General features: G+C 41.0%; 1 protein-coding gene across 1 annotated transcript in view; it reads right to left on the minus strand.

Moving 5' to 3' along the window:
• The window catches only part of whrna (whirlin a), a gene marked incomplete at both ends in the record, with an annotated part of 218,267 nt that extends 198,774 nt beyond the window's left edge, over positions 1-19,493 (minus strand). The window contains one exon of the mRNA XM_080047319.1: positions 18,735-19,493. Within this exon, the coding sequence (XP_079903445.1) occupies positions 18,735-19,493 (759 nt within the window). The remainder of the gene's footprint in view (positions 1-18,734) is intronic.
• Positions 19,494-27,758: the final 8,265 nt, after the last annotated feature.

The following is a 27,758-nucleotide window of genomic DNA, read 5'->3' on the forward strand; positions in this document are numbered from 1 at the left end:
CCTTGTTTGTTTAAATGCAAACCATCGCTGGCAAAGAAAGACGGTCTGTTCCAGAAAACGTTAAAATTGTCGACAAAGGGAATGCCCATGGAGAGACAATACTGTTTGAGCCAAACATGAAGTTGGCGTGCGCGGCTGAATTTGATGTCACCAAATCGAGGGGAAGGCATGGGACCAGAGACGATACATTGTTTCCCAGCGGTCAAGACGGAATCGATTAGGGCTTTAAAATCAGTTTTAAGACTTTCTGACTTTTCTGACTTAAGGTCATTTGAGCCGATATGTGTCACGACCATAGATGCAGCGGGATTACTGTGGATAATGTGTGGTAGCACTGAGTTGATGTGGGATACCTGGGCACCGGGATAGCAGAAGGTCTCCGCCCTCGGCAGGAGAACTTGTCGGACCATGGATGAGCCAATGAGGAGGCACTGGAGCTCCGCTGCTCGGCCCTGCTGCGCTGCAGAGCAACCAGGTGAAGGCCGGGCTGGATCATTAGCCTGCAGTGTTGATGCCCGCGGTCCAGAGCGGCAAAGTTGCGTAGGTTGAGCCGGGCGTCTGGTGGATCCTTCTGATCGTCTGATGATGGCATCCTGCAGCATCCTGCGTCGGTTCTCTCCCGTGTTGGAACGACGAGACGTCTGGGAAACACCGGCCACAGGTGGAGAGGAGACAGCGGCGGCGTAGGAAGCGGCGGCGGGCAGCGAAGTGACAGCGGAGGAAGAGGAGGCGGCGGGTATCGGAACAGCGGAGGGGTAGGACGTGGTGGCGCGTGCCAGGGCAGTGGTGGTATCCCTGTCCACAGGTGAACCGTGGCCAACTGGACGTGGCTGGAACCGGGGAGGAGAGCTAGAGCCATTTGCCATTGATGGAAACTCCTGTAGGCTCATAACTTCGAATCTGTTGCCAAGCTCCAGGCGCTGCGGTGTTGGGGGAGTCCGCGGACGACCACAATGTTTACCCTTGCGGGCTGTTAACCAATTTATCGGTTTAACAGGGGTCGAGCTCAGCGGGAATTGTCCATCCCCTTTGTTGACAGTCGCTGCCAGCTTAGGTTTTGCACCAAGTAGACTCCACTGATCGTTGGGTATGGCTAACACGGGCCCGGGCACAGTGACAGGAGAAGAGGATCCCACAATGGCGGAGCCGGGCCACGGGAGAGTAGGATCATCGCCTGCCATGCAGAGGGAGCCGCAGCCAGAGGATCTTAGGGCGACAAGGTGCTTCATTTGAGTGGAAGCAACAGAGGATAGCTCCATGACTATGTGTATCACCCACGGGAGAGTATTGTAAGTGCATTATTTTTATGTTTGTATGCACGCATTGCCACCAAATCGTGTGCTTTGCACCAGTGCTACTAGTGAAAAAGTTAGTCTAGAGCACTGGTAAGTTTTACTGTTTGTTGTTCTTTATTTGTTTTTGCTAAAGAAAACATGGATTAAAAATAGCTTCATCTGTGTTTCATGTCCCCATGCAGCCAAATGTTTCTAATGAGGCTTGCTGTAGGTTACAGAAAAAGTAATGTGCAGATTATCAACCAGAATGTCTGTATCTTGCCAGAATCTCTCACCAAAAAAGTGCAGTCAGAAATTGTCCAGCAGGCTTACACTCGCACATAACATGCAGGTTGCTTGATTGGTTTTGTCCTCATAAATAAATCAACCAAAAGGAAATTACTATGAAAACAGTTAAAACAGAAGTATTTATACGTATGATCATTTTCCTTGTCAGTTTTTTCAATATCAATAAATTAAAACTGATCAATTCTCAGATTGCTGTAAAAAACTGAGCACTCATACTTCTTATGTGATGTAAACAATGATTTTACTAAACTATTCATTCTGCTAGTAGGCATATTACAGAGCACATCAGGGACAAGGAACATTGGTTGTGTTTGTTTTTTTAATTTGATAAAATGAGCACTGCAGCAGAGTTCTCAAAAAATAATAAATTATAATAAGCCATGGGTAAACATGATGTTCAACATGTAACAGTTTGACTCAACAATGGGATGAGTCTTTCTAATATTGTATAGCTAATAGAATCGAACAAATTCCTGATAATCATAAACACTTGTTTCTAAATTACTTTGGGGAATTTAGAGGAAGGAAAAGAAGACTAACATTTTAATGAAAGCATTGAATGGTGTATAGGACTATCTGTGTTGCTCAGTATCACATATTGATGTCTCTCTCTCGCATGTAATTCTCCCACATGGATCACAACAGCAGAGGACACACAGAGGACTGAAAAAGACACTGGTGATAATTGTATACTGACTTCTGACAAAACACACCAGCTGTGGACAGATGAAAAGGTCCGGTTCAATCTCCTGCCGTCTCTTTTTTCTCCACCCCCTTCCTTCTCATCTCATCTGCTTTTTCACAAAGATCCGTTAATACAAACGCATCGCAATTGCATAAACATCCCAGAGATGAAATAATCATCTCCCTTCAACATGGAGTCAATTATCTGTCTGTGGCTGCTGTTAAGTCTTTAAACATGCCACCTTATCAGGAATCATAATCTGTGCCTATGGTGCCCACAGCAGCTTAGCCTGAGCCCGGAAATTCAGAGGAGAATTAATGCTCCTCATATTGCTGCCGCCACCGTGAACCAATCGGGACGGAGCTTTGATGTCTGATAGATAGAGGACATGTCGGAGATATTAGATGGAGCCTCAAACCCAGGTGGTGTGACAGCGTAAGGGCAAATTTTTGCAATGCCACCCGTATTGTCCTTGGCTCTTCAATCTTCATAAGACCCTGCAGTCATCCCTTTTCTCTCAGGGTAATTGCCTCTGTATCACAGAACAGGCAGAGGTCAGCTTTGACTACCACAGATTAAAATGGGGGCAAAAGATGTGGATTTAGGATAAAAAACGACCTGAAATACAATGTTATGTAACTTTCAACACTGTGCTGCACTAAAGGTTGATGCTGTGTCCAAAATGCTGGAAATAAACAAGAAGTGCAGGAAACAAGGAGTGCAGGGTTTTTTATTCAGAAAATTAAAACCAAAATTGGTTAAAACTAATCTTTATTTAATTATGTCCTTTTTTATTGGTATGCCAAATGTTCAGCTTCAGGCATGCATGGAATATCCCCTCCTTTCTCCATAAAACTGTCTCCTTCGATTCTGGTGAACTTCAACCCTTGGGCATCTCTCTGTCTGGAACCAGGAAGCACTGCAGAGGGTGGTGAAAACTGTCCAGCTCATCATTGGTCACCACTGCAGGCCACTGAGGCCACTAAGGCCGACAAGCACAACAGATGTCTGCGGGGGGGTGTGGGGGGTGGGGGCGCACGGTATCATCAGACACAGTTCTATCCCTGGCAAAAGACTGTCTGCACTCCTCCCCTCTGGGACGCACTACAGGAATCTAAGTTCCAGGACCAGCTAATTCAGGAGCTATATACTGATGGATGATGGTTCATGTCTCAAAACAAACGATCCGGCCACAAACCATTTGTACATTTTTCAAAACAGATTTTGACTTTACACTGACTCAGTTTTACCTGTACTGCTCCCCACAATACAGCCATAGCGAGAGCAAAAACATATCTCTATCAGCCATCAACTTTCACACTAATGGATCTCCACTGGAGAACATTATAATACATTAGACACATCACTGCTCACTCCGTCAGTGTGTATATCCCACAATCGCTTTAGATATGAAATGTACAAATGGTGTGTGTTTGTGCAGCTTATTTATGCATTTGATGTACGTGCATGACAGCTGTAAACAGGTAGAATTACTCTGTTGTTATTCCGTTGATACATTTGCATGTTTACTTTTTTTTTTTTTTTTTTAAGATACAGTATTTTTTGGGCATTTTTATGCTTTATTGATAGTGCAGAGAGACAGAGGCGAAATGGGGCAGAGAGGTGAGCGACATGCAGAGAACGACCGCGGGCGGGAATCAAACCCGGGTCCGTTGCCGGGCCTGGCTAAGGGCGCCCCCGGCATGTTTACCTTTTTAGATCATCTGCAGTGATTGACAGATGGATACAGACACAGACAGAAAGAGAAAGAGAGCCAAAAGCAAATCGTTAAAAATGGCCTCAGATAATAGGTGGACATGGTGAGAGGAAGTTCAGTGAGCGTACAAAAAGCTCTGCCCTCTTTCATTTCCTTTGCTTATTTTCCACAACTCCAGTTATGAAACATGTATTTGTCATTGTTAGAACATTTGAGATTTCATCAACGTATACTTCACTTTTTCAAGCCATTGAAAGAGTGGCACACAGCAGATGGTATGAAAGAAGTAAGGAAGTTTGTGTGCCAGCTGGAGATAGGGAAAAGGTGGCTCCACAGTATCAGATAACCGGCAGGGCTCCTCTTCGACTGTCTCAAACAAAAAAGGGACATGTGGGCTGGCTAACTGATCACCGTCTGTCCTCGTGTGTTTTGTGAAGGACATAATGTAATCCGACAGACACACAAAAGAGGATTTAGGTTGAGCTGGTGGTCGCCATCTCAATATGTTAGTGATTAAAACCATGGCAATTAAAAAGATCGTGTTATTTACCACAAGCCTGTCTCTCTCTCTGATGACTCCTAGTGTTTTCACTCTCCTCCTGCTCTGGTAAGTCACACATCACAGGTTTTCACAACATCCCAGGAAATGTTTTTCGCGCAAAAGAGATTATTTAAAATCGTCCACTCTTGTGCTTACGTAACTTTCAAATCCCTTTTCTTTTTCCTCGTCTAGTAGAGCAATCATTGAATGGCTGCTTGCATCAAGTCATAAAAGAAATTGCCTGAATGTGTGTGATTCTGAGTGTGTATGTTTCTACTAGTGGAACTTACAAAGCACAGAGGAAACCACAATCTAAGAAGCAAAAGGTTTCCAGCAATCCAATAACCAAGCCGGTTAAACTAATAAATAGCCACTCAATAAAGATGATGGATGGGAAAATAATAAATTCTCAGCATGGCCATATAAGAAAATATATTTGTTACATTTCATTAAATTTGCCAACACTAAACATCTCCATAAATGTCTGGGCTAATTTTTTTTTGCTGTGTGATCACAGATGTGGTCATGCAACGTTTTCCCACACTCATTATACACAATATCATTGCAGTCTCATTCTGCCTCCTCTGGAAAAAAGGAAAAACCCTGCCCCCCACTAACATCAGATGAAAATGATCACAATTTGATCAAATATAACATTACACTTAAGGGGAGAAGATAATGTCATGCTGCAAAGGCCATAGATGAGTTGATGTAACTGCTAAATTGATGATTAGATGAGACGATCCATCTGAATCAGCTCAAGAAGTGGCAATGATTGATCAACACTTGGTAAAAGAAAAAGGGGAGGAAACAGCTCACTCAGTCACAATCAAGGGCAAGATAATACATAAGATAAATAAAAACTGAGATATTTTCTGTCCATACATTTTCTAGTAAATTATTCTGTGTACTTGTTTTTATGTTTTAGATTCCCTTTACTCTTTTTATTAACAACATTATCACTTAAGCTTTTCCTTCGATACATCTTATCTCAAATGAATGAATATCAATGAATGAATGGTAATTTACCTTTACACGACCCATCCCACATGGACACATTAACTAACAACAAACTGCAGCATGCCAGCGTTTCATCTCATCCTTATCTAACAACAAAGAACATTCACAACAACCACAAATACATATCCAAGGAAGCAGAAAAACAATAACACTCCAGGTCCAGTATAGTATTCCACAATATAAAATACACAAACACACAAAGTCCCTTAAATATAAGAGACAATACAATAATCCAAACTAGGAATACAAATAAATACGATACAATTAAAAATTATATAAAGTATCTCTATGAAAAAGAAGACGACTTTCTATCATTAACCTTGAGGGGGCAGTTATACTCTGAAGTTGACAAAATCTAGAAAAATATAATTCCAGAAAGGTCTCTATCTCTCAAACCCACTGCTGTCTTTCAACCTGTGAACGGAATAATAATCACTGAGCTTGTGTTTGTGGTGGCTATATATATGCATCTCTCCCTGTGACCGGCTCATAATTATCCCCATTAAGGAGTAAGACACAAAACCAAAGTAACAATGAACCTTCCAAAATCCTCATTGATATTCAAAGCAGAGCTTCTGCGGTCTCATGACTGCTATGGTGGTGCCTTGGAAAAAAATATCCAACCAGCTCAATTCTACCATAAAAAAAACCTTCTGAGGTCTGAAACCTCTGATCAAAATTATCAGCCAACAACACTGTAAAAAAAAGAAAATGAAAGAGTGAGTCCGAAGGGCATCACTGAAACCCTCCATCAATCATCGAAATCTCCTTAAAAGAACACGTTATGTTGCTGAACTGATGTCCTCAATCCCAACAATGTCATGTTTTGATTGCCTTCAAATTTTTACACATCTTTCACATCCTGACTCCCTTGATTGGAATTTACTACATAAAAAGACTTGTTTCTTGTGGCGGCAGTTCATGATGTTGTTACTTTATACAATATACATCATGTTGATATTATAGCTGTTGTACTGTTTATACTGTTAAGCCAAGATAAATGCAGACTAGTACAAAAGTCCTACATCAATGAGAGCACACTAAATCACATTAACAGCCCCACACACTACAGCTTCCAGAATGACCATAAAGTTGACTCAAAACCTACACTACAACAAAAACAGGAACACTATAACCTTCCTGAAGGTAAGGTTTACTACAGGGACACTGTGTTAAGACTGCCTCAGTTTGAGTACCAATAAACTGACAATTAAGTTTGCATCCAAAGGCATTCAAGTGTCCTAATACAAATTCTAACTTTGCGACTGTGACCGGGGTCTCCCCACAGGCCTGAAATAACACAATCTAATGTCTGTAAAACCTACAGCACCCCAGGGACTAATAGATTGAGTCTTTCTTTGCCCGCAGACTGAAGTGATCAGAAATGGAGGGATTCAGCTCATTGACCGGATATTAATGGCTGCTTCCGGTGATGTAGTGCTGCGGAGATGATGTGATGGATGGGGGACACCTTCACAGTGTACTGAAGCATTTGGCGGCTCCATTGAAAAGCAATTAGACCGGTACAATAGAGTCATTTTGGCGAGCGTATCTATCTGATGGACTCCAGGTGGACCAACCACCAGAGGAGAGAAAAAAACGCTGCCTTAAGATGGACATAATGATGAGATATTTGACACGAAAAAGAGTAAAAGGGGGGAGATACTTCTGATCTAGTACCATGATTGGCTCACGGTGCCAGTACTGCACGTGTGAGAGCTTGCACAAATAAAAGGGCACGTACAGATGGGAGCAAGGCCTATTTGAGTGACAGAAAAAAGGTTAAAGCTTTCAGTTTCCGTCTAGACAACTGAAGGTGAATGTGGATTTATACATTTTTTTAAGTATTTAAGAGGGATAAAGGCAGCACATAGAGAACAGCTGTGTGAAAGATTTGAGCTTAAAATGCAGCAAATTACATCATCTCCTGCCCTAGTCTATACAATAATCTTCACATCAACTATTCAAGGCCAAAAACATTTCAACATTCATCAGTACAGCATGCCACAGCACAAAGCCGGTCAGAATTGTTCGCCGCCCACTTCATTTGAGCTATTTATAAATATTTCCTGGGATAATTACAAAGGACTAGAACTAATGAGCAGCACCTACCTCTATGGTCTGGACAATATGGTTTAAATCAATGAAGAGATATCGCAATATAGTTTTCCAGATGTATCATACTATGTAATCATAATGTGGTATCTAGGCAACAAAATAAAAAACACATGTAAAATCAGTTGCTGTTCCATGCAAGGAACTCTGCTGCACTGTAATTCATTGTTCCATCCATCTTGTCACTGCTTAACAACTCTGCCGACCTCAGTGCAGCCAAGGCATCTAACCAGCAGCACTCCATCTCTTGGACCATCCCCCCAGTCATCAAGCTTGAGAGACATGCATCATGCACTCCTTAGTATTACCAAACATGTTTCCATTCTTTTATGTGAGAAAATAAATGTGGTCTCAAATGTAGATACACTAATGTCAACATTTGATAAAGGAGAAGAAAGACTTTAGAGAGTTGAACACTTTGCTTTGTGCAAACATTTATTCACAGCCAGATGGACAAATCTTAGGATAATGTAGGAAAGTCTCCAACTAATCCGACTTCACGTTATCTGATGGAAAAGGCACATGATGGAAAGTGTCCCTGAGAAAGAGAGTTGAAGTTGCCAGAAATGCTGACCATGTCAAACTTCGGCCATGTTTCATACTCAAAGAGCCAGACGCAGTAACAACTGGAAGCTTGCCAGTTCATGTCGATGGCCAAAGTACTGCTAGCCACTGGAGCAGAAAGGTGCCAAGCGTCTCACTCAAGGGCAACGCAAGGGTAGTTATTGAAGTAGCGGCCATTCACTTTGTTTAATCAGAGTTTCCCAGCTGGTCCAACAATTCAATTTGTTCCTATATGCTGCTGCCCAGATAGCTTGATCAGCATCAGTTTACAGTATCACTATATTTTATAATATTAAAGATGCAGTGCTTGATTTTGTTAAAGCACCTAGCCAAGTTGATTTGTTGGATAAAGCAACAAGTGCAGAGATTAACAAAACAATGTTTTACTTTCTGTACATTAGCCCACAAATATTTTAACAACAAACATTTGAGTCAGCCAGTTCGTAATGAATATGGACTGTTTCTGCAGATTACAGTACACGACAGCAATGAAATGAATTTGCCAAAAGAAAAGGGGGGAGGGGGAGGTTCTATTAACTAAGATTCTCCAAGCCGCTTAGAAGATGCACCTTCCATACAAATCACAGAACACCGTGATTTGTAATACACAACTATTTGTATGAGTGCACAGTAAACAATTACAAATAAATGAGCCTCTTGTGATATAAAATGCCATCTGGAACCCTGGAGAAATGGTTATACAAACCAGACTGTAATTAATGGAACTGTGGCAGAAATTGGGAAACAAAAAGTTAGGAACCTGTTTATTGTGTTCGGAAACATTCTTTCTTTCAGTGACACAAATGACAGCAGAAGACTCCAGGAGACAGCAAATCCTCCTCTGATTTGGCAATTTATCAGTTATGGGTGGAGTGCCCACTTAAGGGCATGTTAGCGGTAGATGCTGATGGCTGGGAATCAGCAAGAAAATGATTCACCTTTGCTGTGATTTTATCAGGATGACATTTGTTGTGTTGTTGTTGTTTAACCTTCAGGGCCCCCTTAGGCAACAATCAGCACCATGTTAATGGAGAGATAAACTTGGAATTTCTCTGGTGACTTGGTAGACAAATCTGCTGCTCAGTGTTAGTAGTTGTCCAAAACAAGTATGCCCAGAGTCCAGGCCTAAAGGCATTTTACCTAATTTTTTCCAGGCTGCTCACTACATTGACTTATCAGCTTTAACAGCCCAAGTTCAGTGAGTCTTCACGATTCTAGATGTATATGCCGGGGATACAACACATTTCAACTTCTGGGCTGGATGAAGAATCTGAGCCAGTTAAAAACATCACATAGTTTAAAGAAATGATAAACAAACTTTTATTATGCTCAAGAAAAGCCTTTACACACTTCTTTTACATTTTTCAGTAGACTGAGAACCATATTGGCCCGAATGTTACTACTGCATCTTTCAGACTGCAGGCAAAATGTATCCAAATAAGCAAAAATCACAAAAAACATTTACCTTTTCAGTTCAGCTTTGGGCCCCTTTGATATGTGGTCCTAAACAAATCTTGTCCGTACAAGCCATTAGAGATCATCATTCATCACAATTCTGTGTGTTGGACAGGGGTTGTTGGACGGATGTAGTTAAGATTGGCCTTTCACATACCACTCCCGCCTCCACATCCACAGACACCTCCATACAGAGGTAGCAACCATTTGTCCACTAAAGCCACAATTCAAAATATGGCTCTATTTCTCCTCATCCTTGTTATCATCTGCTCATGAATCAACTTAATAAGTCAAACACTGACTGACAGTGGTCTTCATATTCACTTGAGTGTCAGTTCAGGACCTTGACCACTTCACATTGGAACCTGATACTGGCCATATTAAAAAAAATATGTGATCTCTTAAACAAAAAAGTTGGATCTGAGCAATAAGTCCACATCGACTCATAAGGTTTGCACCGTGAAAGTAGCCTTTGAAGATAAAACACTTTCAAGCTAGTCCTCCTGAGAACATATTCCCTAACACTTAAAGGGAATCCAGATCTTTCAAGCCTGAATTTAAATCCCTTTCTTTCATATTGTCTGTCAGTCACATAGTACTCACACTTTCAGAATCTGGGATGATTCTCTCTGACTGTTTGCATTTTTCAGACTTTTTAACAATCATGGCGTTCTGTAAGAGCAGTAAGTGGGACAATTTCGGAGCTTGAGAGATGATTCGGCCCCTGGTCTGCAGTAAACGCGCCAAGTGACAATTTTGATCTATTTTAACTCATCTGGGATTTATTTATGATTTTATTTCCTCCGTGGTAGCCAAATGTGTTAGGTCCCTTAAGTAAAAATGGGCTTACTCTTACACTTTCTCGACAAACATTCGGCCCTCACTTTTTCAAACAGGTTTCAGGTTTCGGGCTTAGTAACTGCCGCAGAGAAAGTTCAAGCTAGGAATCAATTAGGACCGTCCTCAAGTTTAACAAGATTTCTATTCACCTCCAACCATCTAATCAACAAATCCCCCATCAAGGCCACTCGGATCCCATTCCTCTGACTTTTGGCCAAGTCTTTGCATGCCAATATGCCCGGCTACAGCCCAAGTGTCAATTCAGTGAATTTAGACCAGCAAAGGCTTCAACATCTTTTTAATCCTCTCTCTCTCTTTCTTGCGCACGCTCTCTCGATCATTCTCTCGCAGGGCAGTCATAGCATCAACAGTCCCTCAGACACAAAACTATAGCATATATTTGAATTCTTATAGACAAGGTTCAAAACTAATTTCGACAAAAGGAAGTCAGGAAAACATGAGAGCTCTTTTGTTTCGTGTCTTACTCTCTCTCATTCTGCCTTTGTTTCTCCATCTCAGACTTCAAAGGTGCAGTGTAATAGTAGAATATTTAGTGGCATCAAGTAGTGAAAGTTCTAAATTCCAACAGGACACTTCGACATGTGGCGGGGACACGGGGGATCAAACCACCGACACGGATAGTACTTCTTCTAAGTCTTAAAACAGGTGCATTTTCCCAGGACAACCACTATACAATATAATAACGCGTAAGGCTGTTAAGTTTAGTCTGTGCTACTGTAGAAACTTGGCGGTGCGACATGGCGGCCTCCGTGTAGGGTGACCCGGCCGCAAACATATATAGATATAAAGGGCTCATTCTAAAAGGAAATAAAGCAAACAACAACTTTCACTAATTAAAACAAACTTATAATTATACCAAGTCTCTTCTGAAAACTTCCAACAAAATATACACTGCACCTTTTAGACCGTCTGTAGCTGATGGCGAGACAATAATGTTTGTCCTGAGTAGGGGTGTGCGGAGACGTCATTATCTATATCTGTATCTGTTCAACCAACAAAATTATCTGTATCTGTATCCGGATACACAACAAGAAGTGGGCGTGGCGTATACCGGAAGTTTCTTTTACATTAGCCTACATTAAAGGAAGTCACACCTAAATTGATTTTCTAAACTAATATTCATTGTCAATGCAATTGTTGTCCCTTCAAAGCATCAAATTGATGTAATGTTGAAATATAAGTCAAAAAGTCAGATATATTTCTACCTTTTCATCTCTCTCTTCTTTGTTCTCAGAATACGAAGAAATTCAGGGAACGAAAATATTGATAAATAACAGCCCAAATCTGTGCATAGGCTACTCACTGTTAGTAAATGAGGGCCAGTGTTTTACTTTTAACTTAATAAGGTCTCCCTTTAACTGGGGAAAATACAGCTGTATTTCATGATTTTTTTATCTCTATCTCTCCCTATCGCTCTTTTTTTACATTTGTTTTACTAAACTAAGTTTTAGGAACAATCTGTATCAACGTGCCAATCTCATAAATCTCATAAACCCTAAATAATATGTTAGCCTTTCCACAAAGCCACATGTGATTTCAATGTGTCAAGTATGCAGTTTCCGATTTTATTGTATAGGTCCTGAAGTAGGCCTAGGCGTCTACGCACTGATTGACAGCTGAAAAAGTACAGGTCCTAAGCATCAGTTTGATGGAAACGTTGTGATGTTTAAAAGAGTTTAAGCAGTAGGCCTAGTGAATGTAAATACATCGGGGAAGGGCTGACGGTGACTCGGGGTGCAGCATATTCCATCGGTTCGTCTCTTCTCCGCCATAGCAGCGGGTTACGAGGAAACTCAAATAAAGCAGCGAATGTGACAGGTAGAACCCTCTATTCGAGGGAAAGGGCGGACACGCTGCGTTTATCAGTGGATAAAAAGAGAGAGACCGCGGGTCACGGGCCGCGCCCGGTCCTCTCGTGTCCACCGCAGAACAGCTGTTAGTGTCATTCTACCTGTTGTGTCATTGAGGCGGAACGCACTGCGTCAATTAAGCGCATAAAATAAAAAATAAAAAATCCCCGAATAATAACGGGACTATTCGGAAATTATCTGTATCCGTATCTAACTCATTATCCGTGCTTATCCGAATACATATTCGGATTCGGGCTCATCCCTAGTCCTGAGGGTTGTCCAAAACAACAGGATTGATGTCCCTATTCCTAACCTGTCACATCTCCTAACTGTCCGGCACGCCACAGAGAAGATGATAAAAACAAATCTAAATGCTGACTGGGCAGCTAACCTTGGCAGTGAATCTAGGGACCGGGGCCAAGGCAGGCTATTAGGAGGAGGAGAGAGACAGAAAAGACAGAAAAAATACAGCTGTGAGCCCTTGACGCTTCCCCCTGGGACAAACAGCAATCTACTGCTTTTAGAGGCCATCTCTGAATTCATCAGGCAACACAGGTTTGCTAAATTGGAGCAGATTAAGCCTAAGTAGAGCAGGAGGGGAAACAGTCTGAATGAGTACCTTTCTGGAAACAAAATAAATTGCAAAGATTTATTTAAAGCCAACCTGGTTTGTGTGGGATTACTGATTTGTTATATGTGCGTGATGGTGGTCAAGGTAAGTGACCTTCATATAACATTCTAGCTGAGCAAATGAACAGTACTGTAACCAGTGTTGGGGAGCAGTATACTCCATGTAATTAAAGTAGTAGTTTAACTAAATTTTGCAGTAGCGAGTTGGTAGTTTTTTTACATTCATATTTGCTTAGTGATTCCAGTTGGTAAATCATTTTTTTTGCCATCTATTGGGTAGTTAAGTTAACTACTAATATACAAACATTTCTTGGCCATAAAAGAAAATGGATGCATTTTTAATTTTATTTGCTTCTCTATTTGAATCCCCATTGACAAGCCTAGTCCCCTCTTTCTCTGTGAATGCATGCCCAGGCAATGCATTTGTCAGGCAGCCACCGTTAGTGCTGATATTTGTAATTTATTTTAAAAAATTGTATAAATAGACTCCACTTATATAGTGCTTTTTCCTGCTTTTTCCCAGACCCAAAGTGCTTCACATTGTTTCGTACACATTCACCTAAATCACACACACATTCATACACCGATAGCATAAGCTACCACGCAGGGTGGAAGCTAACTATCGGGAGCAATTTAGAGTACTGTGTCTTGCCCAGGGACACTTCGACATGTTGTGGGGAGACGGGGGATGGAAACACTGACCCTGCAACCCAGTGGACGACCGCCCTACTCGCCAAATACAAAGCGGGTACATATTTAAATTTTGCATACACATTTTATATTTGGTATAAAATAGAAATAGTTCCTGCAATAAACTCTAAGCCTAACCCTTTTGCTGGCATGGGAATTTTATGTTTAAAATGTTGTTGTCATTTATATTCACATAAATTGTCAATTTGAGCATTTTCTACAAGTTGTATGATTTACTTTTTCTAAGTCGATTTAGTTAACCACACTAGATTTTCCCCTAGGGTAGCTTTGCTGTAGTTTAACTTCTACCAGTGTGAAGTCATTGCTAGTTTGCAAAGCTGTAACCTTTTAGGGTTATATACAGCGTACTATGGTCTTTTAAAACTACGTTAATCATTATTTCATAATTTCTGAGGGGCTATACATCTCCAGAAATAGCTGAAAGACACAGCCCTGGCTTATTATAACCTTAAGATTTTGTAGATGGCGTGTTTGCTAAAAAATGCCAGATTATATAAACAGCAGTCATAGATTAACGTTATAATTCATAGGGATACCCATTTGTGTCTGAATGAAGAATTCAAATTCAGTATACTCCTTTTTTTCTGGTTTAGGCTCTGCCAACTCCTGGAAAAAAATATCTGTCTTTCTAGCTGCCAAATATTCCACTTGCTTCCTAAACTGGTGGCTGACTTTGTGTGTTTGTTGTTTGGAGCTGGGTAGTGTCCAGTGGTATGGAGCAGTACAGTTGGGAAAAAAAACTCTCTTCATGTTCATCACTACCTTAACCCTCTTGGGCATGGAGTTCACCAGAGCTTCACAGGTTGCCACTGGAATCCTCTTCCACTCATTCATGACAACATCATGGAGCTGGTGGATATTAAAGACCTTGCGCTCCTCCACCTTCCGTTTGAGGATGCCCCAAAGATGCTCAATAGGGTGGTTTAGGTCTTGAGACATGCTTGGCCAGTCCATAACCGTTACCCTCAGCTTCTTTAGCAAGGTAGTGGTCGTCTTGGCGGTGTGTTTGGGGTCGTTATCATGTTGCAATAATGCCCTGCGGCCAAGTTTACGAAGGTTGAGTGCACATGCTCAGCGTCATATCCAGAGGTTGGCTTTGGAAAATAGACCTATGAATACTGCCAGCATTGCTGCAGGGCTTGAAGGGGTGGGGGTTCAACCTGTCAGTGCTCAGACCATACGCCACACACTGCATCAAATTGGTCTGCATGGCTGTCGTCCCAGAAGGAAGCCTCTTCTAAAGATGATGCACAAGAAAGCCCACAAACAGTTTGCTGAAGACATGCAGACTACGGACATGGATCACTGGAACCATCTCTGTGGTCTGATGAGACCAAGATAAACTTATTTGGTTCAGATGGTGTCAAGTGTGTGGGGCGGTAACCAGGTGAGGAGTACAAAGACAAGTGTGTCTTGCCTAGAGTCAAGCATGGTGGTGGGAGTGTCATGGTCTGGGGCTAAATGAGTGCTGCCAGCACTGGGGAACTACAGTTCACTGAATTTCAACATGTACTGTGCCATAGTGAAGCAGAGCATGATCCCCTCCCTTCGTAAACTGGGCCGCAGGGCAGTATTGCAACATGTTAACGACCCCAAACACACCTCCAAGACGACCACTGCCTTGCTAAAGAAGCTGAGGGTAAATGTGATGGACACTGGCCAAGCATGTCTCCAGACCTAAACCCTATTGAACATCTGTGGGGCATCCTCAAACCGAAGGTGGAGCAGCGTAAGGGCTTTAATATCCACCAGCTCTGTGATGTCGTCATGAATGAGTGGAAGAGGATTCCAGAGGCAACCTGTGAAGCTCTGTTGAATTCCATGCCCAAGAGGATTAAGTCAGTGCTGGAAAATAATGGTGGCCACACAAAATATTGACACATTGGGCCCAATTTGGACATTTTCACTTAGGGGTGTACTCACTTTTGTTGCCAGTAGTTTAGACATTAATGGCCGTGTGTCGAGTTATTTTGAGGCGACAGTAAATTTACACTGTTATACAAGCTGTACAATGACTACTTTACATTGTATCAAAGTGTCATTTATTCAGTGGTGTCCCATGAAAAGATATAATGAAATATTTGAAGAAATGTGAGGGTTGTACTCACTTTTGTGAGATACTGTATGACATGGTGTAAATTGAATATCTGTAAAGCTCTTCCTTAAATTGTCTGCCTGTTCCAACGTATCACTGAAAGAATATGACTCTCAGATTAAGAGAAATATTCAGACCAAAGCTGCTATGACATCAGGTAGAAATATAACAGATGATGTCATCTGGAATCTGTACCAGGATGTGAAAAAATATTAAAGAAGTTTGTTCAATGTTTGGCTGCACTACAGGAGTTTTTAACAATGACCTCACTGTTTGGTCAGGCAGAGTTGAAAGGGTTGAACTGATTACAGTTTTCAAAGCCTGTATTAACATTTAGACTAAACTGAAAAGACACAAAAATAACTGAACCCAAGCATTAATGACCTCCTGAGGGATTCTATCAATACAGGGCTTCTCTTGTTTTGGCTGGCTGCCTGCTCTATAACTAGTAGCTGTACACTTTCGAGAGTAAGTATGGATGGCTTGGCTTAATGATGGAATATTTTAAACAGAGCGATCTACACTTCACACATAAGTAACATACTTTCATCAATCTTTGTTTTCATTCCCTCGTAAATCTCAAAACCCACACAATTACTCACATAAGAAATTACCTGTCCTGCACTCTCTGAAAGAGACCTCGGGAGCAAAACTCTCTGATTTTTCATTTACAGTAACATTAATCGATTGCCTTCACTCAACAGATTAGAGGCAACTTGAAATATGGAGAATATTGACTGAAAGAAAAAATATCAATGCTTAATTCTTTCCTTATTATTCTGTCCGAGGCCGTTTGGGCCACATTCAATACGAGGGGCAGAGATATTCTGCTGCAATCTTGTAAAAGAACTTGGTCTGCAGAGCAGATTTAGAGAAATAACAAAATTAATTCAATTGCCTCATTACTCTAACATGCATTACAAGTGGTCACGTAACAGAAAATTATGTGTTACATATGGGTGTTATGCATCTACCGCAGAAACAGAATACTTGTGAGGAAACAGTAAAACCATTAGAATGCATTATTTTAAAAGATTGTACAAAAACATATCTATGTCTATAGATAAATGCATCAGGGACTTTGAACAGGTTACTACTTAAATGTTCTCTAAAGCAAACAGGGACATATTCTCATCTCTTGGCATTAGTTAAAAGCCTATAGGTGCAATATTTTGGGTTTTACTAAAGGTAAGGGCATGCCTTATGGCTTAGCCATAGTGAATTACAAGAATGTCCACATGAGAGATAAAAGCGATGGCGACTTTTTTTTCTTTTTCTTTTCGATCAGTGAAGGTTAGAAAGGAATTAATATGAACTTCAATCCATGGCAGTAAATGGGAGCCGACCTAAAAATCAGCCTAGCGATATCTGGTTGGCCTACTGTTTTGTGGCCATTTCTCTTTGTCTAGGGCTGGAAGTATTGTAGTGTTTTTATTTTTTATACTGATATCTCTAATCTCAATGTGCAGGCCAAGGCTGCATGGATAGGTGAACATCAAAGTGGAGCACTCGCTTCTTTTGTTTTTATTCATCAATTAAAAATCTCATTGAGATTAAAACAATTTTACATACATTTTTCAATACCGAGACCTTGAGGGGCAGCATAATATCATTGCTACAAGCTCTGTACTATAAACAAAATATATAAAACGTTAATTACATTCATATGCTACAAAAGTACATGTCATATCCAGTTAATATGCTCCAACATTTCTGATATAAAGTCAAATTAATTTATATGCATTGATCATTTAAGTACGATTTTCCAGATGCTTTTAAACGGAATACCTTGTTAATAAACTATGAATCCTTGGGTTTATGGGGCATGGGAAATGGGCATGAATTAGTGCATTCACAAAATCGAAAGCAAGGGGAAAGGAGGCATAAGCAGTTAGGAGAAAGAGAGCAAAATGCAAAGATCATTTTTTTCAGCACCATGGACAGCTCATAGGGCTCATAAAAGCATGGACCTCACAAGATTCCCTCCTAAATCAGCCTTTGCTGTACACAAATCAGACATGCTCTTTTATCACCCCATTTGCTAATGGGCTTTCTTTACAATCTGTGGCATAAACAACTGTTCACAGGGCTAAAATGGGCTCAGTCTTTATGCTCAGTTTATTGCTTCAGAGGATTTGGGCCAACCTCCAGCTACTTCAACACAAACGTACACACACAAACACACACTCCACCATGGTTACCAGGTGCTCCGAAGGCGTCTAGTTACATGCATGCTTCCTAGGAGTAGTAGCAATGTGCAGTTTACACTACACGGCTGTTGCAACACACCACATTCTGATATAACCAAAGCTGCCAGCCTAATCGCATTCCCATCAACAAATAGGGACAAAAACAAATGTTTTTTTCAAGCACTGGTCAATCTTGAGATTTTTTCAAATGTTCTTCTGCATCATGTCTCCTTTCAAGAGGTCAAAATATGCATTTAGGTTTTTATTTTAATTAACCTCATCTGTATATTTTTATTATACAGCCATTAAATAACCATTATCTCATAATTTTTTTTTGCAATACTCTGAACCAAACATCTACATTTCTAGTGCATTTACATCTACTTAACTTCCCTTTTAACACGTTTCTGAAGGTTATTACAGAATATGTTCATTTGTTGTAAGTTGTCTGATTTATGATAGATTGTGTTCTTATAAACATGCCAAAAATGCGTAAATCACTTTTCATGATATCTGTTAAAAAAGTGTACCCTATTCACTTGCAGGGTCTTGCCACATAGTTTTAGAGGACAAGAACAGGGCAAGTAGTTCCTATGATCTGTGCGAGCTCACTGAATTTCTTCAAGTTCATGTTGCACAATGATGGCTGTGCATTCTGTGAGGGCTGTGCATGTGCAAATTTAGAAAGTGAACATGAAAAAATAAAAACTTAGCGTACCTTCACTGCTTCAGCATGCGTGACTTTGTCGAAGACTTTGTCGTTGACTTTCATGATCTGGTCCCCTATTCGTAGACCCTCCTTCTCTGCCAGGCTCCCCGGCTCCACCAGCGACACGTAGATGCCTACCCCGTGCTCCGAGCCACCGCGGATGCTGAAGCCCAGGCCCTCGTTGCTCTTGTGCCGCTTCATGGTGACCTGCCGCAGCTCGCCCGGAGGCTCATGAACAAAGTTCCTCCCCAGCAGCGGCACCAAAGGAGCTGTCCCGTCGCTGCTGGTGCTGAAACTATCCGGCGAGCCCCTCAAGGCCACCTGGAACTCGGGCGCATTGTTGGGCGAAAAATGACCCGTGGGGGGTGGAGTCGGGGTAGGGCTTGCGCTTGGGTAGTCCTCACCCGGCGGGGGTTCCGCGTTTCCATTACTCGCAACTAAATCCGATTTCAAGTAGAGGCCTTCCGAGGTGTACTGCTCGAAGAGGAGCTGGTCGGAGCGCGGGATGACCAGCCGCAGCATGGGCAGAAGTTGCCGCTTGCTGGGCGCGTTGAGGATCACGTTGAGGGTCTGCACCAGGTCGTACACGTTACGTTTGGAGTGGTAGACGTTAAGGCAGTGGATGAACTGCTCCCGCTCGAAATCGTTGAGCAGCAGGTTGAGCGCGTTGTGCAACTTCTTCACGTTGGCCGACAGCGTCCGCGCGCTGGACGCCACCGAGTTGGCCGAGGAGCTGAGCGACATGCGCTCCAGGTCGGTGCTGCTCATCGTGTGTCCGGGTTACGGCGCCACACTGGTACACCCGGTTAGAAAGCATGCATTATACGGGATCAGACCGGTGCTTTGCATCACGACCGCTGGACGGGGACGTGCACTCCGGTTATATCCATGCTGTCGTCTGGCTCTGACATATGATCCGCTTATTGCTCGCAATTATCTGGGAAGAGCGACTAAAAGGAAAACTTCTATTTGTTCCAAGTGATTTAATTTCACAGCTGACACATATTAATAATCACTTACCATAATTTAGACATCACTAATTGGATTATGCAAACTTTATATGCAAAACAATGACGAGTCAAGACTGGACATGCAACAGCTTCGAGATAAACTAGTCCCGCTCTATCAGAGGGCTTAGCAATGAGGATCTGAGCCTGCGCGTGTCATTAGCTGCGGTCTTATTTTTCCAGGAGGTCAGGTGGCTGCCGAGCCGCCGCTTCTCTGGTGTCCGCCTCTCCGCCAATACCTCCACAAGGCGGATTAAAACACCACAATTTAATAGCCCACGACTTGTAGCCTACTTTTTCCCCCAGAGACGAACACAAAGAGAGGTTTCCACATCGAAGAAAAAGAAAATAAAGTTATTGTTGTGCTCCTGCTCACCGTCCCGACGAGTTGTTCCCGCTCACGTCTCGGTTTTAATTCCAAACGACGTCAAAGTTCTGAAAAATATCAACCCAGCAGTGTAACAGGGACCTAGCGACGTGTATTCCAAACGTCCAGCGTGTGTTGCTCTAATTTTTACCTTCCGTTTGTTGGCAGTTGTTGAGGTGACCTGCTGCTCGGTGTCTCTGCTTACTTCACAGTCGTTACTACAGCGACGGAGTACAGAGACTAGTGGCTTGCTATCCTCTGATCCTCCCCTGTCAGGAAGTGACGTCACCTCGTGCAGCCAATACACGGCTTTGAAACAAAGACACGCGCAGGTGTCCTCGTGCTCGTTGCACTTCAGCAACAACGTTATTCAATGTGACGTTCTTGCTGTAGCATGGCTTTGGTTATAGACCTTTTCGGTACTTAAATAGGCAGATATGCCTATTAACGCCCATTAGTAGGCCTATGTTTGAACTGTAGGCTAATTTCTAAATGTTTAATGTTAAATGTGTTGCACTACTACAGATACTTTTCTTCTAGCTTGTCTTTCAATCTAGTACTAGAACTCTGCATTTAAAGCTGAGTTGACATTTGGAAACAGGTGTTCATTATATCAACCACTCTTTTCTATTCAGTATCCCAGTAGGTCATGTCAGTATGACAGCATGGAAAACAACAGGACACGGATCCAAAGCAGCTAAATTCATCATTCATTCCATTATTTATTTATTTGTTTTCCCTATGTTGACATGTTAAAATCACTCCTGGGGAGTTATGTCTCAACAGGTTGGACAACACCTCCATGGTGGTATTTAACTAATTGACTTGTAACAGTTGTTGTACCTATTTAGTGTTCATGTAAACAGATCTCAACTGCATTCAATTTAACAGATCATGTTTCAAAAAGCTTGTGAGCTCAATAGGGAAGGCAAGTACATTTGTTACAAAAATATTTCATATTATCTGCAACAACAACATTTCTATGATTTTAAAAACAGAACCCTTTTCAATTGGATGTAACATTTCTATTTTTAGATTAAAACAGATATTGTATTGGTGTACCACTGGGACTGTATGATTACATGTTGACCACAGAGTGGCACCACTGAGTACTATAAGGTTACTTTGTACTGTATTACAAAATAAATTATGGTAATGCAGTATGATTCTTCCTTTAACATGGCTCAGAATAACTTTTAATATTACTTGTAGGTATATAGTCATCTGATGGCAAACCTCACCAAGAAGTGATCAGCTTCGAAGATTGGAGCATTAACGTAGTTTAACTGTGTTGATATAACTATCCATTTATCAATTATTTTGTGGTTAAGTCTTTTATTTCTGTTTTTGCAATCGTAAAAGGTGGAGTCAGCAATTCTGGCCATCGCAAACAAAATCAGTGAATATCTCCTTACGATTCTGTGAGTGCCCGGAAAACAAATCTAGTGTTTTTTTTGTTTTTTTTTAACCTTTATTTATCCAGGTATATCCCATTGAGACCAGCCTAGGCCCTGTACACTGGTATGTAAACAAAGGGTAGGGCTATGTAAACAAAGGGGGGCCCACTGTACCTAGCAATATGCAAGTTTGCAGAGCCCAACACCAGATTGTTTTCAGCACACACACACACACACACACACACACACACACACACACACACACACACATTACATTCAGGTAGCGCATCTTGAGGAGAAATTCAGTCATTTTGACAGAAAGGGTTTTGACAACAAGCATTCTCCAGAATCACTGACTCAACCTTTAAGTCCTACATTGTGAGCATTACAATTTAATGCATGTCCCTGGTTTTGGTTTTATAGGACTCTGATCATCTACCCTCTTTCTTTGGACAGACATGGATGTTTGCCTGCAGGTTGCTGGTGGTTTAATTATCTTCTGGGATCCCTGATTCATGCGTCCTGAAGCTGTCGCCAAAAGGAGCAAAGTGGAGGTGAACTTGAAGCTGCTCAAGGCATCAATCGTGTGTGCAAAACTGTGACCATATCAACTGTAAATGAAGCCCCGGGCACTGCTGCCAATGGTTTGACAAATGGCCCCGTGCAGTTTTGGCAGAGCTTCCGAGCTGAGCCTTCTTTAAAAATCTGCAGCTACTCAGAGCCAGATATACTGCACACTCTGCTTTATGAACCAGTAACGAAAGCATTTAAAAAGGCTGGCCTGGGCAAACTGAGGATGGTCCGTTCTTAGGAAATTAACCATTGTGTCTTTTTTTATTTTTTTTATTTGTGACCTGTAGTGTGTGCTGGGTGGTGTGATCGCTAATGGCAAAGAAATAAGCGAGGTGGAAAATGGTAAAGTCTGACTTGTAAAAATGAAACCAGACTTGGAAAATGTAAATGCTTTGGAAAATGAATCATTACTGTAAGATAGAGTATGCGCTGAATATCAGTGGAGCGAATGAGGTTAAAGCAGAGCTGCCTGAATCACAGATGAAGTCAGCACTTCCTGAAAGTGACACAGCAACACTGTTAGCAAAGCAGCAGCAAACCAGGTAGCCCAGAACAAATCTAGAGCATCTCATAGTGTATGCATAGTTTCAGAGGGTGAGGCAATGATTTCCTACGCTAAATCTTTATTTTAAATTGTCTTGTGAAATTACTTACAAGACACGACAGCCTTGTTTGGGTTGGGTCCATCTGTAGAACGGTGGAATAAATGGTGTCAGTCTGGTGTTATAAATTAATTCATTGCCTAATACCACAAAGCACAGCAGCACAACTCACTAACCTCTTGCTGCATGACAGGGGTTGGATGTGGAGTGCTAGGCTCAATTTACCAGCATGGCTGAAAAGTTTTTTGGGCCAATTATAGTCTTGTTGACAAAAATGTTTGGAATTACAATTTTTCGAAGTCACAAACAATGAAAGGAGGTGAATATGAAGCTGGTTCTCACCTTGCAATTACAATGACACTGACAGAATACTTGTAAAGCAGTAATATACTGACAAAACAATTATCAGTTTTCTGTCTTCAGATTAATCAGATTTTCTTCTGTTTAAGACAAATATCCTTTTAATATTTACATTACAGTTTTTCTCAGTTGCTTTGGTGCTTTTCTCAGATCAGAATGAAAATTCTCATAACTATTAGTTCAACCTCCGCAACATTTAGTCATTTGAGCACATCATAGTAGCAATTTCTCCTTCCTCTGAACAAATTGCAAATGATTTGGACATGTATCAGTTGCTTTCATACAATTCTCTGCTGTTTTATAACATTGTCATTTGCTTATGTCATGTCAGTCAAAATGAACTATACTTATGGATGCTGAATAGTCGTACCCAATAAAACTAATAGTCTTCATTTCATTGCTTGAGTCATTACATACAAAATTGTTGAACTAGTTATCAAATTCTGTCAAGCAAATGTTATATCTTTTCTTTATCATAGATACTTTCCTCGCTGCATTGCAAGGGATAATATCCGTTGTGATGTAGATGAAAATATGTGGCCAGTCAGACAGGAACGTCTGGATGTGCCAGAATGATTTACCTATATACAGTGCTGTGTGAAAGTTTGTGAACCCCTTGAGCCTTTTGGAATTGTATTTATTTTAACCATTATTAATTCATTTTTATCAATACCAGTATTTTGTATATGAAATAACAGATGTTTGTTTATCAATTTTTCTTTTCCAGAAATCAATTGTTTCAGATACAGATAAAACAAATTATTTGACAACTGTTGTATGTGCAAAAGTTTGTGAACCCTGAGCTGCATTGCTTAAATCGAGCAAGGTAAACACAATCAAGGTGGGCCAAATTGAGTGATGAAATGGACCAATGTAATGAGAGATCTTTAGGGAAGAAATTGGGCGGCACTAGATAAAACCAGGTCAGTTTAGGCTCACCAAAGTGAACCCATACAGGTCAGACATGCCAAGAGGAAAGGAAATCTAAGATGATCTTAGGAATAGAGTTTTGATGTTGCACATTTGTCTGGGGACAGCTATAAATTCATATAAAAAAGCTTGAGCTCCATCGGTCCACCATGAGGCAAATCATCTACAAATGGAGAGCTTTAAGAGTGACTGATCATCTTCCTAGAAGTGGACTTCCTTGCTACATGCTCAGATTAGAGAGCAGTTAGATAGATTGATGGATAGATAGATAGATAGATAGATAGATAGATAGATAGATAGATAGATAGATAGATAGATAGATAGATAGATAGATAGATAGATAGATAGATAGATAGATAGATAGATAGATAGATAGATAGATAGATAGATAGATAGATAGATAGATAGATAGATAGATAGATAGATAGATAGATAGATAGATAGATAGATAGATAGATAGATAGATAGATAGATAGATAGATAGATAGATAGATAGATAGATAGTGTGTGTGTGTGTGTGTGTGTGTGTGTGTGTGTGTGTGTGTGTGTGTGTGTGTGTGTGTGTGTGTGTGTGTGTGTGTGTGTGTGTGTGTGTGTGTGTGTGTGTGTGTGTGTGTGAGTTTGTGTGAGTTTGTGTGTCTGAAGTTGATGGATGACAGTAGAAGTTCACCAGTGGGAAACATTGAAAAGCCAAACAGCATTATAAGGGCTTACAGAGAGACAGGGCAGCACAACAAGCAGAGCAGCAACAAAGACAGACAAAGACACATGAGAAAGACAGGGAAGGAAAAAGAGATGCAATGAACACAATGACTCATTCCAAGAACACCCACTGAGCTAATGGTTTTGGCTATCATCACGGTTTTCAATTTTAACAGCAAAAAATCTAAGTTAAACGTCCACCGCTACAATCCCAGTAAAGAGAATTAGACAGATTCTCTCATGGTGGCAGAACAATCAACGAGTTAATGAAGAGACAACCGCTGCGAGAAGATGAACTTCTGCATTATGTTAATAGCTGTGTGTTTGTGTGTGTGTGTGTGTGTGTGTGTGTGTGTGTGTGTGTGTGTGTGTGTGTGTGTGTGTGTGTGTGTGTGTGTGTGTGTGTGTGTGTGTGTGTGTGTGTGTGTGTGTGTGTGTGTGTGTGTGTGTCAGACTGACAAACTGAAATGCAGCATCATAGCAAGCTGGTGGATACCTTTCTTTAGACTTTCAGAATGCCAGAATACTTGCAGTGCTGCTGTATTGATTGCATTGGACTGCAATAGCTGCTTTCATTATGTCTACTTCACTTAACTGTGGAGCGAAGCTTTGCATCAATAGCACAGTCACATAGAAAAAAAACAGACCACAGCTAGAGTACATGATGTGTGGCCATTGCTTTGGTCTTTTAATGTGAATTCACTCTTCTTTTTTCCTTGGGTGTTCTTTCTGCAGTCCTTTCTGTGTCTGTACATGTATTCTGTTTCAAATTATTTTCACCACACCTCTTCCCCTCTGAGGGAAGTAAAATCCTGCTGTATCAAAAATAAGCTGATTTGAACAAGACATGCCACCTCGAAAGGGGTTGAAATAAAAACGCCTTTGAAACTTAAGTGCATGGTATTTATATAAAGAAAGAAAAAATGGTTGTGCCTGACTGACATGAATATAACACATCTGAGCTAATCCTACACACTTCTATAAGTCCCATATACGGTGGCCCTGAAGTGAAAATCACAATAGTGAATAGGAAAAAATTACAAAAAAACACACCAACAAAAAGGAAAACACGACAACAAAACACAACAACAAATAGGACAACACAAGTTGTTGTGTTTGATGTTGTCCTGTTTTCCTTCTTGTAAGTGTGTTTTCCTTTTTGCTGTTTTGAATTGCACTTGATGGCCACCACCGTACCCATATGCCTATATGTTCTAAATGTCTGGAAACAGACTGAAATGTAAAAAGGGCAGCCCTTGGGTCAACTTGCTGTCTAATCTTTCCAATGTGAAAAGGTTGAATAGACCCCCTGTAGAGAAGCTTTCATGGTGTTTATACCTCGACGGGATGTGAGAAGAACCAGACACATTGAACCTGCGTCAAGAAATATGGTCTTTTATCCAGCCTTTTGTTTAAGGTGGAATGAAAATGTTCTGTAAACTGCAGAATGAAGCCTCTTGAGATGCGAAAAAATATATAACAAACAGGTTAAATAAAGGGAACATGCAAATCATTATGCTATCAAGCAACTATTTATATTGTTTATTTTATAGTATTAATGTATATATGTAATACATTTGTTAGAATATTTATATTTACTTAAAGGTTTCAGCTGTGTACAATTGGAGTCAGCTATTCTAGAGCATGCTTGTTGTACGCACTGTGTGCAGACAAAAAAATCAAGTGTAATTGCACAGCCTAGGTTCTGTAAAGGGGCAAGTTGCTAGCTATAGTGGGACCCATTTGTTAGCATACCCTTTGTTTACGTACCAGTTTACAGAGCCTAGTCTGTGTATTAACACCAGATTTTCAGTGCACACACAGTACAGACAGGCAGTGGATTGTGAGGAGATATTCACTGATTATGACAAAAAGTGATTTGGACAAAAAGCGTTCTACAGAATACACCTTCAAGTCTGAAGATGTCAGTTGTTTTTCTGGAGTTAAACCTGGAGTTTGCTCTTTGTTAAAAGTAATTTAAACAGAATCCCTGAAGTCATTTTGTTATTATAAGATAAGAATCCTTTTTTATTGTCAGTCCACTCCTGATCTGTCTCACGTCATTCACAACACTGTATTGATCCACACCTAAAAATAGCCCAGTTGTGTTTGTGATTGATTATTTGAGCTGATGTGGGTTCACAGTTAAACCAACTGCTGCATTAATGGACGGGTGACACTGTTTCAAACAGGGTAGGACACACACACACACACACACACACACACACACACACACACACACACACACACACACACACAGAGTGGCTGGCTTGATACATTCCTATCATGCTCACTGCAACTGACTATCAGGTAATCAGCAGGGATAAGCCAGACATCGATAATTCACAGTGGTGGCGTTGAGTGTATGTGGTCAAAACGTGCTGATTAGAATCACTGCAGGCCTCTCTGCGTGTTGCAGAGCAGATAGAGCCAATCTGACTGATCTGGCTTTTTAAACAGAAAGCAGGTCCCCAGGGCTTTGCAGTGCCCTACATGATCACAAACACCTGAGGTCCGCTTTTCAAAGCAATAGCCATGGGTTAATTTTTGATCCCAGATGCTTTTTCAAGCTTGACATTTCACTATTCTATTTGTGGATGAATGGAAAATCATGCTGAGGCCACAGAGAAAAAGGGGTGAAGATTTGTGTTCATTGAAATTATGGAGTGAATTCAGTACAGCGATAGGTCCAGGACATGTTTAACTTAGATTAGTGCAAACACTAGAGGTATCTGCTAGCCAGCTCAATTTAAGATTCCTTCCAAATATCCAAAACTCTTTTATAGACATCATGCTCGGATAGAAAACACGACATTGTAGTATAAAGAGCAGCTTGCTTACACACCACAAAACCTGTTTACCCTTGGATGTGCAAATAACACATGAACTAAACACTTTTGGAGCTTGTTTCTCCTTTGGTCCTTTTTGTGCCTTGAAGCAGTTGGCATAGAATAGTAATTTCGGCTGAAATTTGTAATGCTATGCTGAAAGTTAAGTGTGAGGTGGGAAAGCAGGGTGACTCCAAATACTTTTTCTACTCTCGACAAAGGCAATGTTGAGTTCAAGCCCAATAATACAGGGGACTGAGCTGTGAG

Source organism: Ammodytes marinus, assembly GCF_949987685.1.
Source record: "Ammodytes marinus genome assembly, chromosome: 18".
Taxonomy (NCBI): domain Eukaryota; kingdom Metazoa; phylum Chordata; class Actinopteri; order Uranoscopiformes; family Ammodytidae; genus Ammodytes; species Ammodytes marinus.